This window comes from Hemitrygon akajei, chromosome 20 (assembly GCF_048418815.1).
Source record: "Hemitrygon akajei chromosome 20, sHemAka1.3, whole genome shotgun sequence".
Lineage (NCBI taxonomy): Eukaryota > Metazoa > Chordata > Chondrichthyes > Myliobatiformes > Dasyatidae > Hemitrygon > Hemitrygon akajei.
In genome coordinates, this window is record NC_133143.1 from 66,779,996 (window position 1) to 66,800,023 (window position 20,028).

Genomic DNA, 20,028 nt, shown 5'->3' on the forward strand with positions numbered 1-20,028 from the left:
TGATCAGCAGTGCCATGCCCCCACCTCTTTTGCCTCCCTCCCTGTCCTTTCTGATATATCTAAGGCCTGGCACTCTAAGTAACCATTCCTCTCCCTGAGCCATACAAGTCTCTGTAATGGCCGCAACATCATAGCTCTGATCCATGCTCTAACCTCATCAGCTTTATTTAGTTAATTTAATTAATTTAGCGGTACAGCCCTTCAAGCCATGCCGCCCCAGTAACCCCATCATCTTGATTAATCTAATCATGGGACATCTTGTAATGAGCTTTCCCAGGACTGTGGGAGGAAACTGGAGGACCCAGATAAAACCCATGCATTCCATGGAGAGGACATATAGGACTCCTTACACAATGGTGCAGGAATTGAACTCTGACCTCTGGAATGTCCCGGCTGAAATAGTATTGTGCTAACTGCGACACTGAGAAGGGAAATTTTGGATTTGCTCTTTCTGTGCAATATATAAAGGAAAAAAAGGGAATTAAATATTTGCAAAATACTTCCAGGCTTTATTTTTGATAGTGTGATGCTAAAACAGCCTTTAAACTACTTGCCACAGGATTCTCATCCCTTCTCAGTGTCGCAGTTAGCACAATGTGCTTAACTGACAAGTAATATTCACGAAGGGATAGAAGTAGAGCCAAGCCTGAGATCAAAGACTTTTCATTAAAGGGAGAAAACAAGTACAAAGCTGCTTCTTTTCCAAAACTGAATGGGTGGAGAGAACATTGCAAATTTAATTTATTTTCCCTTCCACGTCAAACTGTTCTCTTAACATTTCAACCTATCAGACAGACCATCTTCGCCCCCCCCCCCACAGTAAATTAAAGCATCTTTTTTCAGTTCTCATTAACCTGAAATGTTGACAGTTTCTGTTAACATGGATGCTGCCTCATCTGGTGACTTATACATTTCCGCTTTGTTAAAAGTCCCTACCAAAAAAAGAGGGTTAAAAGTAATTAGTCAGTGTTCACTGATGCACAATATTTTTAAACCTCTCTTCTTTACCCATAAAACATGGGAGCAGAAACTTTGCTCCTGCTTACCAATGCAGTAACTTGAGTTTCCCCACCCTTACCAACCACACACCCTGTTAAATGTGCAAACACATAATTGTTTATTTTGTTTCTACCTGCAGAGTGCATTGGAATCTCTCTTTGGAGCTTCAATGACAGGAATTGTCTATTCTTTGTTTGCTGGACAGCCGCTGACCATTTTGGGAAGTACAGGACCTGTGCTTGTGTTTGAAAAAATATTATTCAAATTCTGCAAGTAAGATTTTATTAAATATTTTACTATTTTTTGGAAATGAAGTTATTTGTGTGTGTGCATGTGGCGTGCTCTTGTTTGCCTCCTTGCCAAAGTTGAGCAGAGCAAAGTGTAAACATAACTTTTGCAGTGAAGAGAAAAGTGGAAAGGATGCTAAGACTACTTGGCACTCCTGAGGTTGTGGTTGAAGAGGGAGAATTCTTGCTTGTGAGTTTGATGTTTGTGTATTCAAATCCTGCTGCAGAGACTCGAAAACACAAATCTAAGGTGACTCACAGGAGGGAAGATTTACACTGTTGGATGTGCCACTGCTCAGATGAGATGTCAAATATAGGCATGATTGCATTCTCCATCAGATGTGAAATATTACAATGAAACTACATCACAAGGAAGTGGTAAAGTTATTCCTTGTGTCCTGCAGAATGATTATCCCTTAAGCAACACCACTTTAAAAAGTCATATAATTAAGTCATTATTCCTGAGTCCCAATGAAGGGTCTCTGGCCTGAAACATCGATGTTTATTCCCCTCCATTGATGCTGCCTGACTTTGCTTCAGTAACAGCATTTCAGAAGTATTTATAATCTTTGAGATGTTATCTAGTTGTGGCAATCATGAAAATTTTCTGGTCATTGCTTGGGGAGTGAACTTATGGATGGCATCAGAAAATTCTAGCAAGTTGGGGTGGAGGTGGGGGTAAATAAATTATCAGATATTTGTTTACATATTGTGATGGTTACAGTGCCTGGCATTGCTCAGTCTGTTTTGGCACTCATTGTTTCTGGCATTGAATTTAAAAGTGACCATTTTCGTATTGCTATTTGTTCATGATACCTGGATGGCACGTGGAAGATACCTTAGATCTATTTTCTACTCCACGTGTTTAAAAATATATGACTATTACAGGAGTCCGCTTTCACAACATCATTGGCATAGTTATTTTTGATATAGAATTTATTCAGATCTACAAACGTTTGTATATTCAAACATAGGTGACATTGAACTAAATTATAATTCTGAACAATCTTATTTCCATCTAAATCAAAGGAGGATAAGGAGAAACGTCATTTTTTTTCTTGATCTTGGTTATCCAAAATCTCTTAAAGGTTCTATGCTAAGATTTAAAAAAACAACTTAGGTATTCCTATGGGAAGACCAATTTACAGTATTGGGTTTCTCCAACTGCACTACCAACTACTTACAAGTTTGTTTGGACTAACTTACGGTTAATAACCTGTAACTAACTTGGAGATAGATGACCCAATAAACTTGCAGCAGATATCTTGGTCTTCAAAATAAGCAGTGTTTCTCCTAGTCTTCTGTCATTTTATAAATATGGTGGAAGGGATCATCTTTGTGCTGTTTTGGAGACAATGTGTTTTGTGAAGTGTCAATTTCAATCATAATTTTCTTTTGTGATGGCTTGCATAAAGAGTTGTGGGACCTAAGTTTGAAAATTTTGAACCAAGGCCACTGGATCCTACAGAAGCCACAAGCCACAAAGGAAACAAGATCAGGCTCACTTTAAAACTGGTTTTAAAAGTCATTGTGTACAGTATTTGGTCTTTCAATAGGCAAGTTATAACATTATTATACCAGGCAACAAGGCATTGTTCTTCAGCATAATAACGTGCTTACTCAGTCTGATATGTTAGAGTCCTAGAGCAATGAGACAGGCCCATCAGTCTACCATCTTGCTGAGCTGGTGTCCTCCCAGCTAGTAGCAATTTCCTGTGTCTGGCCCATATGCCTCCACACCATGTACCTATCCAAGTGCTTCTTAAATGATACTACTGTACCTGACTCAATCACTTACTCTGACAACTCATTCCATATACTCACCATTCTCTGTGTTGGGGGGGGGGGGGGGAGTTGCTTCTTAGATTCCTTTTAAATCTTTCCTCTCATCCTAAATTTATGCCCCTTAGTTTTCAACTCCCCCACCTTGGAGGAAAGACTTACCACCATCTTATTTATTTCTCTTATAATTTTATACATTTCTATAAGGTCACCTCTCATTCTCCTGCATTCCAAGGAATAAAGACCTAGTCTGGCCTAACTCTCCCAATAACTTAGGACTACTGGTCATGATGACACCCTCAAATCTTTTCTGCACTCTTTCTAGTTTAACCACATCTTTCTCATAACAGGGTGACTAGAACTGTATGCAGTACTCCCAAGTACAACCTCACCAATGACTTATTCAACTGCAACTCCTATACTCAATGCCCTGACTGATGAAGAACCTTTTTCATCAATGTGTGTACCTGCAATATCTTAATGAACAATGCACTTGTACTCCTCACTTCCTTTGTTCATTACACTACCATTCATAGTATACTGTAAGCTGGTTTGATTTTTCCAAAATGCTAGAGTTAATTCCCAGGATTAAAGGTTAATCTAATGGAATCATAGTTAGTATATCTGAAGGACAACAGGACGGGCCTTAATTCTGAGGAAGAAGAATTATTTTTGTGACTGGCTTTTGCAGGAGAGTTTTGGTTTCCTTTATTGTAATTTCTGAAGTATTTAGGCATAAATTAATGCAAGATCTGTTAGCTTGATAATATAACAAGTCAATCATATCTGACAACATCAGTCTGGTCTCTGGAAAGTCTGGGAATGGAGCAGTCATTCTTTGACTTGATTTCCAGCTTGAATAGATCTCCTCTCTCACAGATCAGGAGAAACTTGGTCTCGAGCTCACTTTTGATAGCCTGATTACTGGAGAGTAGAGTCATTGAATTGTGAGCCTCATGGTGTCAAAGGTTGATCTCAGAAGCCAGTTTAATTAGGACTTATTCCTGCACCATGTGTGTACGAAAGCAGCTTAACCTGCTTCTTTGTTTTGTTTCATTGATTTTTTTCTTCATATTTGATTAACCAATTCTATCAGAAACCTGAACAGTTAGAATTGAAAAGGCAAAAGTCAGGTGTCTAACTGACACTTGTAAGTTGCATGCTTTAGAAATAGCATTTGGAAATCAATTGCAATCTGGTCATCATCACTGAGATTAACAAGTTAGTAGAGTTATTGCATTGTGATTCAAGATTGTTTAATATCATAATCATAAACAAGAGAAAATCTGCAGATGCTGGAAATCCAAGTAGCACATACAAAATGCTGTAGGAACTCAGCAGGCCAGGCACCATCTATGGAAAAGAGTACAGTCGATGTTTCAGGCTGAGACACTTTATCAGGACCAGATCTATTTTTCTTGATAATCTTAATGAAGAAAATGGTTGTATCATTTGTACTGGTCCAGAAGCATGTTGTTACAATGGCATTGACAGCCAACATAATGTAATAGGCTACCCATTAAAGTCAATCAGGCAAATACTTCAAACTGCTTTGTGATTCTGAATTAGTTTGTACACAGGCAATTGTAATTACATTGATTTTGCATTTTGTCAGCAATAGCTCAGTTACCTATTTCTTTTAACAGAGAATATGACCTTTCGTATCTGTCACTCCGTGCCAGCATTGGACTGTGGACTGCATTTCTGTGTATTGCACTAGTTGCCACAGATTCGAGTAGCCTGGTTTGCTACATCACTCGCTTTACAGAAGAGGCCTTTGCAGCTCTGATTTGCATTATATTCATTTATGAAGCTTTGGAGAAGCTCTTTGACCTGGGAGAGAAGTATCCATTTAATATGAACACTAATCTGGAGGCACTTACCCAATACTCGTAAGCAGAAGCAATTGATGCATTTTTCTTTGTTTACTGTAATTTTGATGGCATTATCATCTGCTTCCATGCACCTTGTGTTATTGAGGGGGAGACAGAGCCTGGGCACAAGCCTCTGGGCTTCAGTCAAGTACAAAGTACGGGTAAAGGGCGTCACTGAAATAGAAATACAACATGCCAGGAATACTTACTGAAGCAGGTCAGGCTGCAGAGTGGGAAGATGGAAGTGGTAACGTGATCTGTCATTGATGTTTTGATCCCATCATCAGAGCTGAGGCACATGGATGGCCCTGAGTCAAATGACGCAAAGGAGGATTAGCCCTCTGGGTCAATTGGGAGAGAGGTCACAGTCTGACATATATGGGCCATTGTCCTAATAAACTAAATAATAAATTGCTTCAATAAAAATACAAATCTGTTACCCTAAGTTGGTAACTTGGTTTATTATTGTCACATGTATAGTGAAACATGTTGCTTTGCTTGCCATTTTATACAGATCACATCGTCATCGAATACATTGAGGTGGTACCAGGGAAAAACAATAATAAATGTGGAATAATGTGTTACAGAGGAAGTGCGGTGCAAGCAGGCAATTCATTGTAAGGGTATGGTGAGGGAGACTGAGGTTAGGAATCCATCTTATTGTACAAGGTCTGTTCTGTAGCCTTTTAACAATGAGATAGAGGCTGCCCTTGAGCCCAGTAGCATATGCTTTCAGGCTTTTGTATCTTCTGCCTTATAGGAGGAGAGAGAAGAGATGACGTCTGGGATGGCAGGTGTCTTTGAATATGTTAACTGCCATCCCAAGGCAGCAAGAAGCAAAGGCAGAGTCCATGGAGACCTAGATTAATAAAAGTATGCAAGAAGGTTCTGAAAGAATCAGAATCGGGTTCATGGTGACTGACATTAGTCATGACTTCTGTTGTTTTGCAGTAGCAGCACAGAGCAGCTATAAAAAATTACTATGAATTTCAATACAACTAAGTACATAATTCAAAAGAGGAACAGTGAGGTAGTGGTCATTGGCCGTTCAGGAACCTGATGGCAGAGGGGAAGAAACTGTTCCTAAAATGTTGGGTAGGCATATTTAAGCTACTGCAGCTCTTCCCTGATGGTAGTACTGAGAAGAGAACATGTCCCGGATGTTGAAGAATGTCTGCCGGATTCTTGAGTCGTCAGTTGAGAACATTAGATCTGGTTTCTCAAATGCTCGTTCATAAGTACGAGCTGTTCATAAGTTGGGCATTTGTAAGCTGGGAAGGACCTGTATCTTGTAATTGTTTATACAGTCTTCCCATCGGCACATTAACTGTTGCATGTTACTGCTATATTATAGTTGAGACTACACTTCACAAGTATTTCACCCAATGTCCTCAAATAAAAAACAGCATAAAAATCAGGTCTATTTTTATACAAGAAAATTATATTCATCTACTCCTCTATTGAAATGGTGATTACTAATGTCCTTCTCTTTTCCACCACAAACCTTGTCTCCTATTCTGCTCGCTCCATCACCTCACTGAAATATATTTTGATGACTTTAATATTCAGTCCAGATAGTATTTATTTAGTTTATACCTATAAAGAAGTGTTAATTATAATGAGCTGAAACAGGTATCACTTAGAAGGTTGGAGAGGACGTTCACAAGAATTATCTTGGGAATGAAAGGGTTAATGTAGGAGGATCATTTGATTGCTTTAAGCCTGTACTCACTGGTGTTTAGAAGACTGAATGGGAGGATCTCATTGAACCCTATTGAATATTGAAAGCCCTAGATAACTTGGTTGTGGAGAGGATGTTCCCTTGAGTGGGTAGCCTAGAACCTGAGGGCACAGCTTCAGAATAGAGGGATGTCCATTTAGAACAGAGATGAGGAGGAATTTCTTTAGCCAGAGGGTGATGAATCATGAATCATGGAATTCATTGCCACAGACAGCTGTGGAGTCCAAGTTATAGGGTATATTTAGAGTGGAGGTTGATAGGTTCATGATTAGTAAGAATGTCAAAGGTTACAGAGAGAATGGGGTTGAGAGAGTAAATAAATTAGTCATAATGGAATGGCGGAGCAGTTTCAATGGGCCAAATGGCCGCCTTCTGCTCCTGTGTCTTGTCTTCACGCAGCGTATCATAATGCAGTTTAAAATAGAATGCATTGCATTACAAAATATGGGAAATCCATGTGGAGGAGTTGTAAACAAAAAAAGCCAAAACACTTGATGAACTGATTTAGATCAATATGTCAGAACTCCCGTTTAATGCAATAATATCTGCGGATATCTCTTTCTTGAAAATGTTAACAGATCCAGATGTATACAGTAACAGAAAACATTATTGCATACATTTGTTACATGGTTGGTAAATAATAATATGAACATTGGTTAAAGAGTGTGGTTTACTTTCTGCTTATGGCCAAAAGATCAATCAGAATGGATAATTCACCACAAAGGAGAAAAATACTGATTTCTGTGTATTTTCCTGCAATGTTTTTTAAAAGTTGATTTTTTTGTTTGTTTGGATAATTCTTTCTTAGATGTGCCTGTGCTGAACCATCTAATCCTTCCAATGGTACATTGAAGATTTGGCACCAAAATAATATATCTGCAGATAATGTTTCATGGGAGAATCTCACAGTTCCAGTGAGTATCATGTTTAGATGTCTTTATGCACCAATCTGTTCTATTTAAAACTGCTTTGAAATGCCTTGAATAGTTTGTCTTTGGTGAATGAAATGTATCAGCCCAGAATGAAGCAAGCAAATGTCACAGTCATAGAGTACTACAGCACAGAAACAAGCCATTCTGCTCATCTAATCTATGCTATCCCGTTATTCTGCCCTGGACCATAACCCTCCATACCCTTCCCATCCATGTACTTATCCAAGTTAATTGTAAATGTTGAATTTGAACCTGCATCTACCATTTTCAATGGCAACTAGTTCCACACTGTCACCACCCTTTGAGCGAAGTTGTTCCCTCATGTTCCCCTCAACATTTCACCTTTTACCTTAACCTATGACCTCTAGTTCTAGTTGCACCCAAGCTCAGTGGAAACAGCCTGCTTGCATATGCCCTATCTACAGCACTCACAATTTTGTATGCATCTTTCAAATTTCTCCTCATTCTCTTATGCACCATGGGACAAAAAGGTCCTAACCTATTCAACCCTTTCCCACAACTCGGTCCTCAAATCCCATCAACATCCTTGAAAATCTTCTGTTGTTTTTCACTCATTCATATTTTTCTTGTTGGTAGGTGACCAGAACTGCACACAACACTCCAAATTTGAGCTCACTAATGTCTTATGCAACTTTAACATGACTTTCACATAATGTTAATGTTTTGAATGAACTTTACCAATATTTTGCTAAATATGTAGCATGCTTTTCTGAATGTTGTGTAAATTGCTTTTACAGTCTCCATTATATTTTTATTTTCCCTCAGGAATGCCAGAAGTACGGTGGGATGTTTGTTGGTCCAGCCTGTGGCCACCGTGGACCTTATGTTCCTGATGTCCTCTTCTGGTCAATCATTTTATTCTTTTCAACATTTTTTCTTTGTTCCTTCCTGAAGCAGTTCAGAACTAAACGTTACTTCCCAACAAAGGTAAAGTATGAACTAACTGTGCTGTATTTATATTTTGAATTTTTTTCTGATTTTAAAAAGTGGAATCTATGTCATTCCAGACTTGAGCATGTTGTTATCTCCAAAGTCCTACAGTAAAACTCTGATGTTCTGCAATGCTATTTTCATTAATCCTGATGGTTAAGGAATCACTCAACTGGTTCTATTTCCTTGCTCCAATTTAATCTTACCTAGGCTCTGTTCTGGTGCTCCATTTACACCCTCTGTTGGACATGTTCTCACACTTCCTCAAAACTCATACCTTTGATTCTGTTTCCCATTCTCCCTTCTAAACTCTACAGCCTTTTCTCACTCTCCCTTTAAACTCTGAAGCCCCATTTCTGCACTCCTTTTAAATCTACAGCACTACTTTTCCTGGGTTCCCTAAGTTTTTTCCTCTCTTTCAACTCAGCTGATTCACTGGAAAATTTATTATATAACTGTGTAACACTTTAAAACAAAAGTAAACTAAAAGTATGTTGGATATAAATAAACACAATATCCAATGGTTCCAAACATTTGCCAGTCCTATTACTTATGCATGGAACAGGAACTATAATGTTGTAGTATGATTAAACGTTTTTACTGAGTCATGCTAGTAACAAAATTTTGTGGGAAACTTTCAGTGCGGGAGGAACAAACTGGGCCTGACAAGACAAAAGATCATGCGCATACACAAAAGACAGTGTCTCCTGCATGTAGGAGGCCCAATCGATTCATCGTGCAAGTAATCGGCTGCATACACAACTGCCACATTCTTGCAATCAATACGGTACAAGTTCAACATAACTAAAGTCATATTACAGCATTGAACCGTGCATCAGGACCTGAAATGTTGACAATTTCTTTGCTCCTACAGATACTGCATGACTTACTGGGTTCCTCCATCAGATTTTGCTTGCTTGTGTCTGTTTCTTTCGAATGAGAGGTTAAGTCATTAAAGAGTCTTGGCAGGGTAGATGTTCCCCTCGATGGAGTATCTAAAAGTAGATTCTCAAAATAAGGATCAGTTATTCAGAAATAAGTGGAGGAGTATTTTTTTCATCTATAAGTGACACACACACACACACAAAATATGCTGGCAGAACTTAGGCAGAATTTATGGAGGGGAATCTTAGAAAGGATGTGCTGAAACTGGCGAGGGTTCGAAGGAGATTCACCAAAATGATTCCAGGATTGAATGGCTTGTCAGATGAAGAGTGTCTGATGATTCTGGATGAGGGGAGACCTCATTGAAACCTATAGAATGGTGAAAGACCTTGATAGAGTGGATGTGGAGAGGATGTTTCCTATGGTGGGAGAGTATAAGACCAGAGGACACAGCCTCAGAATAGAAGGGCCTCCTTTTAGAATGGAGATGAGGAGGAAATGCTTTAGTCAGCGAATGGTGAACCTGTGGAATTTGTTGTCACAAGCAGCTGTGCAGGCCAAATCTTTATGTATATTTAAGGCAGAGTTGATAGATCCTTGATTGGTTGGGGTGTGAATGGATATGGGGAGAAGGCAGGAGATTGGGGCTGAGAGGACAGTTGGATCAGCCATAGACTCGATTGTCCAAATAGCCTAATTCAGAACAAGAACATAAGAAATAGGAGCAGGAGTAGGCCATCTGGCCCATCAAGCCTGCCCCGCCGTTCAGTAAGCTCATGGCTGATCTGTCCATAAACTCAGCCATCTACCTCCCCTTTCCCCATAACCCTTAAGTCAAGTCACTGTTATTGTCATTTCGATCATAACTGGTACAGTACATAGTAAAAATGAGACGTTTTTCAGGACCATGGTGTTACATGACACAGTACAAAAACTAGACTGAACTATGTAAAAAAACAACGCAGAGAAAAAAAAACACACAACAACTACACTAGACTACAGACCTACCCAGGACTGCATAAAGTGCACAAAACAGTGCAGGCATTACAATAAATAATAAACAGGACAATAGGGCAAGGTGTCAGTACAGGATACGGGTATTGAGGAGTCTGATAGCTTGGGGAAAGAAACTGTTACATAGTCTGGTTGTGAGAGCCCGAATGCTTTGGTTCCTTTTCCCAGATGGTAGGAAGGAGAAGAGATTGTATGAGGGGTGCATGGGGTCCTTCATAATGCTGTTTCCTTTGCGAATGCAGCGTGTAGTGTAAATGTCTATGATGGCAGGAAGAGAGACCCCGATGATCTTCTCAGCTGACCTCACTATCCGCTGCAGGGTCTTGCGATCTGAGATGGTGCAATTTCCGAACCAGGCAGTGATGCAGCTGCTCAGGATTCCCCTATTAATTCCCCTACTATGTAAAAATCTATCTAACTGTATCTAATTCAGCTCCTTTATTTTATGGTATTACTGATGCTCAGGTGCTTTCTTGCTATTTGGATAGTCTGTAGTGTCAGTGATTTTTTTTAAAAATGGTCACAGTGTTTCCTACATTGGGCAAGAGATTTCATTAGTCTATTTTAATATTTTGCGACCTTTTCACTAAAATAAAATCTTGCTTTATTTGTATTGTCCACAGTAGAAAAACATGGCAATTATGATAACTGAAGGTCATGGGTTAAAGGTGAAAGGTGAAAAGTTTAATGGGAACATGATGGGAAACTTCTCTGAGGTTCGTGCGAGTGTTGAAAGAGCTGTTAGCGCAGGTGGTACACACGAGCTTGATTTCAACGTTTAAGCAAAGTTTGGATAGGTACATAGATGGCAGAGTGGAGTGCTATGGTCTGGGCAGAGGTCAATGGGCTAGGCATTTTAAATGCTTTGGCACAGACGACATGGCCTGAAGGGCCTGTTTCTGTGCTGTGCTTTTCTATGACTCTTGACAATTCTGCTAGTACTAAGTACCCCAGAATCTGTCATCTTTATAATTTACTACTAGTGGTATCATTTGTTGGTTGAGTTTTTTATTAGTAAAAGGACACTTACTTCTGGCATTGTATTGAACAAATTTTGTTCATTGTCATTGTAGGTGAGAGCCATCATCAGTGATTTTGCTGTGTTTATTACCATTCTTACTATGGCATTGATCGATTTTCTTGTTGGCGTACCCTCACCAAAACTTAGAGTGCCAGACCGGTTTGAGGTAAGAGCATTGTTCTTTTTGCTATTCCCAGACTATTTTGATAGATCATCATTATGTGTCATGTCTTAAGACATGGCCGATCATGGTTTTCCATCTGTCTTTAATCTGTCTTACCATCTGTTGTTCCTATTTCTATCCATGACTATGACATTGATCTTGGCAAGTTTTACTACAGAGCTGGTGTAAAAAGTTTTACAGAATTTTTTTTACAGTGTCTTTACAAGACAGCTGACCCTAGACATTATCAATGCTTTTTGGAGTTTGTCTGCCTGTCATCAGTGGTTGCATAACCAGGACTTGAGATGTGCACCAGCTGCTCATACAACCATCCACCACCTGCTCCCATGGCTTCATGTGACCCTGATCAGGGCTGGGGGACTAAACAGCTGCTACAACTTGCCAAAGGGTGACCTTCAGTCAAGTGGAAGGGAAGGGGCACCTCACACCTCCTTTGGTAGAGACGTATCTCCACCCCACCACCCATCTTTGATATATCTTATTTGATTTAAGCCATGGTTTACTGATCGAAAGTGCTTGTATATGAACTTCATTGTGAGCTGAGAATTATTGAGTCATGTTTACAACAATAGTAATTAAAGTACTTTTGAAGATTTTATTTTGGAATACACATGTAACCCTCTCACTGCAGCTCGTAATAACCAGGCTCATTAGCTACCTCTGGCTAACAGCCATGTGACTCAGCATTGCAATGGTAATGGCGAGAATTTTAGGGAAATGATTGAAAATTCTGAAGTACAGGTTTCACATGCAAGGACTTGTTTGGGGCTAGCTTTCCAGAAGATGAAGTCACATGGGATCCACAGTGAGTTGCTGATTTAAATTCACAGTTGGCTTGGCTGTCGAAGACAGTGGAAAGGTTTTTTTGAATGGAGGTCTTTGACCAATGGTGTTCTGCAAATATTTCTGTGTTATATACACAGTGGTCACTTTATTATGTGGACACCTGCACATTAATGCAAATATCTAATGAGCTAATCATGTGATAGCAACTCAATGCATAAAAGCATGAGGACATGGTGAAAGTTCGGTTGTTGTTCAGACCAAAAGTCAGAATAGGGAAGAAATGTGATCTAAATGACTTGGACTGTGGAATGATTGGTGCCAGACAGATGAGTATCTCAGAAACTGCTGATCACTTGGAATTTTCATGCACAACAGTTTCTAGAGTTTACAGCGATTGGTACAAAAATTTAAAAAAACATCCAGTGAATGGCAGTTCTGTGGGTGAAAACACTTTGTTAATGAGAGAGGTGAGAGGAGAATGGCCAGACTGGTTCATGCTGACAGGAAGCTGACAGTAAATCAAATAACTATGCATTACAGTTGTGGTGTGCAGAAGAGCTTCTCTGAACACCAACAAATTGAACCTTGAAATGGATGGGCTACAGCAGCAGATGACAATGAACATCCACTCAGTAGCTAGTTTTCTGTATACAAGAGGTACATAAGTTTGTATATTAATAATCTGGATGAAATCATAGATGGTTCAATTAGTAGAATTGCAGATGACGTGAAAATTAGTGGAATTCTGGGTAGTGAGGAAGTTGGCCAGAAGATGCAGCAGCATAAATCTCCTTCTGCAATTGGATCCTAGATTTCCTTACTTGTAGACTCCAGCCAATTTGGATTGGTAGCACCATCTCCTCCATGATTTCCATCAGCAAAGGTGCACCACAGGATTGTGTGCTTAGCCCCCTGCTTTACACCTGTGACTGTGGCAAGTTCATAACTCCCTGAAAGCAGCCACACCAGTGCATAGGATGGTAGAGAAAGTGTACAGCATCCTTGGCTTCATTGAGGGATAATTGTGTCTAACTGTTGACATAGCAGTTACACATAACTTTGACTTGGTCACGTATGGAGTAACATGTACAGTTCTGATTGCCGAATTATAGGAATGACGTGGAGGCTTTGGAGAGGGTGCAGAAGAAACTATGATTGGTGTGTATTAGCTATAAAGAGAGTTTGGTGCCATGGTAGCATATCAGTTAGCATGATGCTGTTACAGATTGGGGTGTGGGAATTCTAAGTTCAGCTCAGGCTACCTCTCTAAGCAAGTTTGTACTTTCTTTCCTGTGTGTGTGCGTGGGTTTCCTCTGGGTGCTCCCACTTCCTCCCACAGTCCAAAGACGTACAGATGAGTAGGTTAATAGTTCATTGCAAATAATCTTTTGATTAGGCTAGGGTTAAAACAGTGGGCGACTGAGCGGCGAGTCTTGAAATGCCAGAAGGAACTTCTCTGCACTGTATCTCTAAATAAAGTAGGTTGTTTTAAATTTTCCATGATCTTTAAACATCCTGTTATGAAAACAGTTGCCAATGCAAATAATTTTGATCTTGTAATCTGCTATCAGATTTCCCCTTTCCATTCTATGAAGATTTCTAATTTCTCTGCTAAATCTGTCATTGCTGAATTGATCTAGGAAATGTTACTTACACCCTTAATGTAATATTTTCATTTTTCATGAAGTGTGGTGTTCTCACAATGGAATGATCTAAATAAAAGTATTTTTCTCAGCACTGTTTCAACTACTTTTTGTCTTGCATCATTGGGCTATCATTCTTCCAGAAGGGCCTGTTCTGTGCTCTATCTCTAAACAAACGAATAAGTAAATAGATCACTATTTCTTGCTATTAACTTCAAAACGTTTAACATTTTCTTAACTTATTTTAAGTCTTGATAAAGGGTCTCGGGCTGGAATGACAACTGTTTATTCCCCTTTTTAGATGCTGCCTGACTTGCTGAGTTTTTCCAGCATTTTCTGTTCAAGATTTCCAGCATCTGCAGGATCTCTTGTGTTTTTAATAACTGTAGTTTGTTTTCCTCTTGCATGCAGCCTACCCGAAAAGACAGAGGTTGGTTTATAGATCCACTTGGATCGAACCAGTGGTGGACAATGCTTGCTGCTCTTGTTCCAGCTTTGCTTTGCACTATCCTTATCTTCATGGATCAACAGATCACTGCTGTTATCGTCAACAGAAAAGAACACAAGCTGAAGGTATTTTATTGCTTATGACAATTCCCTTGCATGTACCATTCAACCCATTGAGTCTGCTCCACCATTCAAACTTGGATGACTTGATAAGCCTCTCAACAACATTCTCCTAGTAACCTTTTATGCCCTTGCTAATCAAGAATGTATCACCCTCTATTTTAAATATAAGAACATAAGGACATAATAAGAACATAAGAAATAGGAGCAGGAGTACGCCATTCAGCCTATCAAGCCTGCCCTGCATTCAATAAGATCATGATTGATCTGTCTGTAAGCTCAGCTCCATCTACCTGTTCTTTCTCCATAACCCTTAATTCCCCTACTATGTAAATATAGCCAATGACTTGGCCTGCACAGCCACCTGTGGCAATGAATTCCACAGATTCACCACCCTCTGGCTAAAGAAATTCTTCCTAATCTTTGTCTTAAAAGGATGTCCCTCCATTCCAAGACTGTGCCTTTTGTACACAGAGATGCTAGACTCTCCCAATCCTCCCAAAAGAAATTCCTTATCTCTGTTCAACACCTCTTGATTACATTAAATTATTTCTAAAATCTGGAATTATCCAATTAGATTATTCTTGACCTTTCAATTTTTCTAGACATAGTGGAGTGTATGAGGCCATTTGTCCATGGGCATTGACTGTGTTGCTGATGAGGATCAAAACTATTAAAAGCTGTGGTGAATGATTGACATTAAGCCTTTGGCCCTCAGATTTATCTTGTATATTTATCCTAGCTGGTAATGGCTTTTTCCTTGTTGAAAGCTGTGTATGCTTTTGCAGTTTTCCCCATTTGGGAGAAATGTGTTACTTCTGCTTTGTGTTCATAAGAAACTCATGGGTTCTTGAATTGGCAGCAAGTACCACAGGAATCAGTGAATGAGGCCATTTGGGTGATCATCTCAGTGGAATAGAGTCCTATCAGTTCTATCCCATAAAGTTTTAAATGGGATATCAAGACACTTAGTATTTTTAACAGAGAGAAATAATAAAATTACTGGAATATATGGAGGAGAAGAATAAAATTACTGTAAATTTCTCCTCCCTTGCCCTTCTTTCTTTCCATTCCCCATTCTGGCTCTCTCTTACCTCTTTTTTCTTCTTCTCAACTGCCCTACACACACTTCCTTTTTCGTTCTTCTATCATATTCCTCCTTCTTCAGCCCTTTATCATCTCCACCTATCATCTTCCAAAGTTCAATGTATGTATACCATATACAATCTTGAGATTCATCTTCTTGCAGGTAGCCACAAAACAAAGAAACACAACAGAATTCACAAAAAAAACACACCACAAAGACATCCAGTGTGTGAAAAAGGAAGAACAAATCATGCAATGAACAAATAAGCCATAGAACATAAAGCATAGATTCCCCACAGCCATGGAGCCAGTTCAGTGCTGCAGCTGGTCCAGGAGTCTGATGGCTGCAGGCCACAGCTCGTCCTCCACCCTTGGCCTCGACACCTTAAATCTTTTTAATCTGGCTTGGTGCTTAAATCAGCCAAACGTAGATTTGTTATCTGCTCTTGGGCCTGGGCTTCACTGTTTCAGTTCAGCTCTAAGTCTGCTCCAGCATTGGCCACTGTGGCCATACCTGCAAATTTGAGAGTCCAGTTCACCATATATTTCAGGATATGGCAGGTTATACAGATGGTTCAAAAGCACACCTGCCAGCAGGAAATTACAGGCTGCAGTTTACAGTGAATGTCTCCCCAAAAATGTATATTTTGTAGAATTGTTAGTAGTTCTGTTAGCTGTCTGCAAAATGTCACCATCTCTCACCAGCACCATCTTCACCATATACTCCCCAGCTGCTTACTTCATCCTCCTCATCTATCTACACACCTTCCCCCTCACCTTGTCTCACCAACACCTGCCATCTTGTACTCCCTCTCCTCTTTTCCCCACCTTCTTATTCTGACTTCTGCCCCCATTCCAGTCCTGTTAAAGGGTTTTGGCACGAAATGTCAACTGTTTATTCTCCTCCGTAGATGCTGAACTCCTTCAGCATTTTCAAGATTCAAAGTTCCAGATTCATTTATTATCAATTACACATTGAGATTTGCTTGCTTACAGGTAGCCAAATCTCAAGGTTGTATAATTTATACATTTTTTGATGTACATTCTTTGTGTGCTTCTCAAGATTTCAAGCATCTGTAGAATCTCTTGTGTTTGCATTTTAAACCAAAATATATTGGTGCTAACTAGAAAGCATCATCACTATTCAATTTCATTTTAATGTATATGTTGCTAGTTGCTGATATTCTGGTTGTTGTTTTGCAGAAAGGTTGCGGTTATCACCTTGATTTGTTGATGGTTGCTATTATGCTAGGAGTGTGCTCAATTATGGGCCTGCCTTGGTTCGTGGCTGCCACGGTCCTCTCCATCAGCCACGTCAACAGCCTGAAGGTAGAATCGGAGTGTTCAGCACCTGGAGAACAGCCTAAATTCTTGGGTATCCGAGAGCAGCGAGTTACAGGCTTACTGATATTTGTTCTAATGGGACTGTCTGTCTTCATGACTTCTGTTCTCAAGGTAAGGTGAAATGTACTGGAGGCTTATTGGCATCCAGAGCCATTTTTTAAATTAAAGTTCAGGGACATTGTTTCAGATTTTTGAAAATGAAAACCCATCTTAGTTCATAAATGAATCAAATTTACGTGAGTGAATATACTTATTGTAGATGCATTTATTTCTGGCATGTTAAGAAACTTCTAGGTTATCAAATGCAATGCTTCTTGGGCAGATAGGGTTCGTCAGCCATGGTTGGCACCTTGTCTAGGAGCAAATCTCCGCTGCCTTGTAGCTATACCCACTCATGGGGAAGGCTTGGAGAGTAAACCCCAAGGAAATATCTGGAGCTGGAGTCCCTAAGGCTGTCCTACATTGAGCTAAACACTGACTGGAAATTTCTGTGACATTGATGGTGTCAGTCTTGGTCATTCCTTTGGATTCATCAGCTGTGTGGAGAGAGGGAGTTTGCATATCATACTGCCCTGGTTTGCATACTGCCTTGTGTATCAATATATAAACAGCTAGGATGTAACATCCTGGCCGATGGAGGGTCTCAGGGAATCTATCTGGTCTGTGTTTTCTCTCCTTTTATTTTGACATTTTGTGGAAGATGAAAAAGCCTGAAAGCATGTACTTCACAATCTACCTTGTTATGATCTTGCACTTTATTGTTTACGTGCACTGCATTTCCTCTCTATCTAAAACATTTTATTCTGCATTGTGTTTTTTTATTCTTGAACTCAATGCACTGTGTAACGATTTGATTTGTATAAACAGTACGCAAGACAAGCTTTTCTCTGTATCTTGGTACACGTGACAATAATAAATAAATTTCAATTTGAATCCAAAATGCATTAAATACCTTGTTTACAAATTTACTTATCAGTTGAAGAAAATAATGCTTATAAAATATATAAATTTGCTGTTTTAAGTGAATAACGGTTATTTCTTATTTGCAGTTTATCCCAATGCCAGTTCTGTATGGTGTCTTTCTTTATATGGGGGCTTCTTCCTTGAAAGGAATTCAGGTATTTCTGCCTAAATACAATAAAATTCAAATAATCTCTCCAAGTTCTTCCCTAAGAACATTATAATTTATAAACTATATTTCTTTCACCAGCTGTTTGACCGTTTGAAATTATTTGGGATGCCAGCGAAACACCAGCCTGACTTGATCTACCTACGCTACGTCCCACTTTGGAAAGTACACATCTTCACTCTTATTCAGCTTACCTGCCTTGTCCTCCTATGGATCATTAAAGCTTCAGCTGCTGCAGTTGTCTTCCCTATGATGGTGAGATTATTGGGTAATTCCATTATAAAATTGACATCCAACACACACAAAATGCTGGTGGAACACAGCGAGCCAGGCAGCATCTATAGGGAGAAGCACTGTTGACGTTTCGGGCCGAGACCCTTCTCTAAGTTTCAGGTTTTTTTTGTTTGTTTGATTTTTTTTGTTTTTGTTTTTTGTTCATGGGAAATGGACATTGCTGATGTGACAAAGATATTGTGTCAAGTCCTAATTCAACCATTAATTAGTGGATGCTGGGTCAATAATCTGGAGCCATGTAAGGTAATGCTTAGCAGCACAGATAAGGATGGCAGATTTTCTTCCTGAAGAGCAATGACAATCTGGTATTGTAATACTTTTATTGTGCTAAATGTTCAGTTATTTAGAACATAGAACCTTACAACATAATATAGGCCCTTCAACCCAGAATATCGTGCTGACTTCTAATTTATTCCAAGATCAAACAGGCTAGGTGGACTGAAGGGCCTGTTTCTATGCTGTACTTTCCTATGTTTCTAAGACTCTAATCTAACCCTTTCCTCTTACATAACTATCCATTTTTCTATTATTCCAGAGGCTATCTCAGAGTTTCTTAACTATCCCTAATGTTTCTGCCTCTACCACCAACCCTGACAGAGTGTCCCACTCTGAAATCATAGTGATCTATTAGACATTTATTGGGGCCAATAAGAAGAAGCGAAATGTTAGCAGAGCAGCCATTGTGTGATTTGGACAGTGTTAGAGTGAGCAGACTTTGGCTTAACAGGATTAGGCAAGCTTGGGCAAGCACAGATGGAGGTTCTAGTTAAGTTTCAAATAGGCTTTTTTTCTGTTAGTGTGCTGAGAATGGGTCCAGAGTTAGTGGTGTATTCCTTGTGTGAGGTGTGGTAGCTGCATCTCCTTAGAGTTCACGTTAAGGAACTGGTGCTGCAGCTCGATGGTCTTCTGTTTGTACAGGAGAATGAGGAGGTGACAGACAGGAGCTACAGGATGGTAGTTACCCTTAAGTTTAGCATGTGGGTACCTGGGTGACTGTCAGGAGAGGGAAAGAGAGTAGGCAACCAGTACAGAGTACCACTGTGGCCATTCCCCTCAATAATAAGTATACTGCTTTAAATACTCTTGTGAGGATGACCTAACAGCAACCTAATCTCCAGCACTGAGTCTGACTCTGTGGCTCAGAAGAGGAGTGCAGTAGTAGTAGTGATAGGGGATTCCAAAATTGGAGGACCAAACAGCAGATTCTGAAGATGTGGAAGAAACACCTGGATGGAATGTTGCCTCCCAGATACCAGGGTTAGAACTGTTTCAGATCAGGTCCATGGCATTCTAAAGGGGGGGACTTGGAACAGCAAGAAGTTATGGTCCACGTTGGTATAAAAAGGGAGGGGCTGCTAAAGAAAGAGTATAGGGAGTGAGACAGAAAGCTGAAAAGCTGGACCTCTAGGGTAGTAATCTCTGATTGCTGCCTATGCCACGCGCTAGTGAAGATAAGAATAGGATAATTTGACAGAAGAATGTGTGGCTGAAGAATTGGTGCAGGGGCAG

General features: G+C 39.7%; 1 protein-coding gene across 13 annotated transcripts in view; it reads left to right on the top strand.

Moving 5' to 3' along the window:
• slc4a7 (solute carrier family 4 member 7) overlaps positions 1–20,028 on the top strand; it is a 138,342-nt gene that overhangs the window by 93,493 nt on the left and 24,821 nt on the right. For all 13 annotated transcript variants that reach the window (XM_073024513.1, XM_073024520.1, XM_073024515.1 and 10 more), the window contains 9 exons: positions 1,139–1,272; positions 4,715–4,960; positions 7,492–7,597; positions 8,402–8,563; positions 11,539–11,652; positions 14,511–14,672; positions 16,956–17,207; positions 18,146–18,214; positions 18,307–18,480. In XM_073024513.1, the coding sequence (XP_072880614.1) occupies positions 1,139–1,272; positions 4,715–4,960; positions 7,492–7,597; positions 8,402–8,563; positions 11,539–11,652; positions 14,511–14,672; positions 16,956–17,207; positions 18,146–18,214; positions 18,307–18,480 (1,419 nt within the window). The remainder of the gene's footprint in view (positions 1–1,138; positions 1,273–4,714; positions 4,961–7,491; positions 7,598–8,401; positions 8,564–11,538; positions 11,653–14,510; positions 14,673–16,955; positions 17,208–18,145; positions 18,215–18,306; positions 18,481–20,028) is intronic.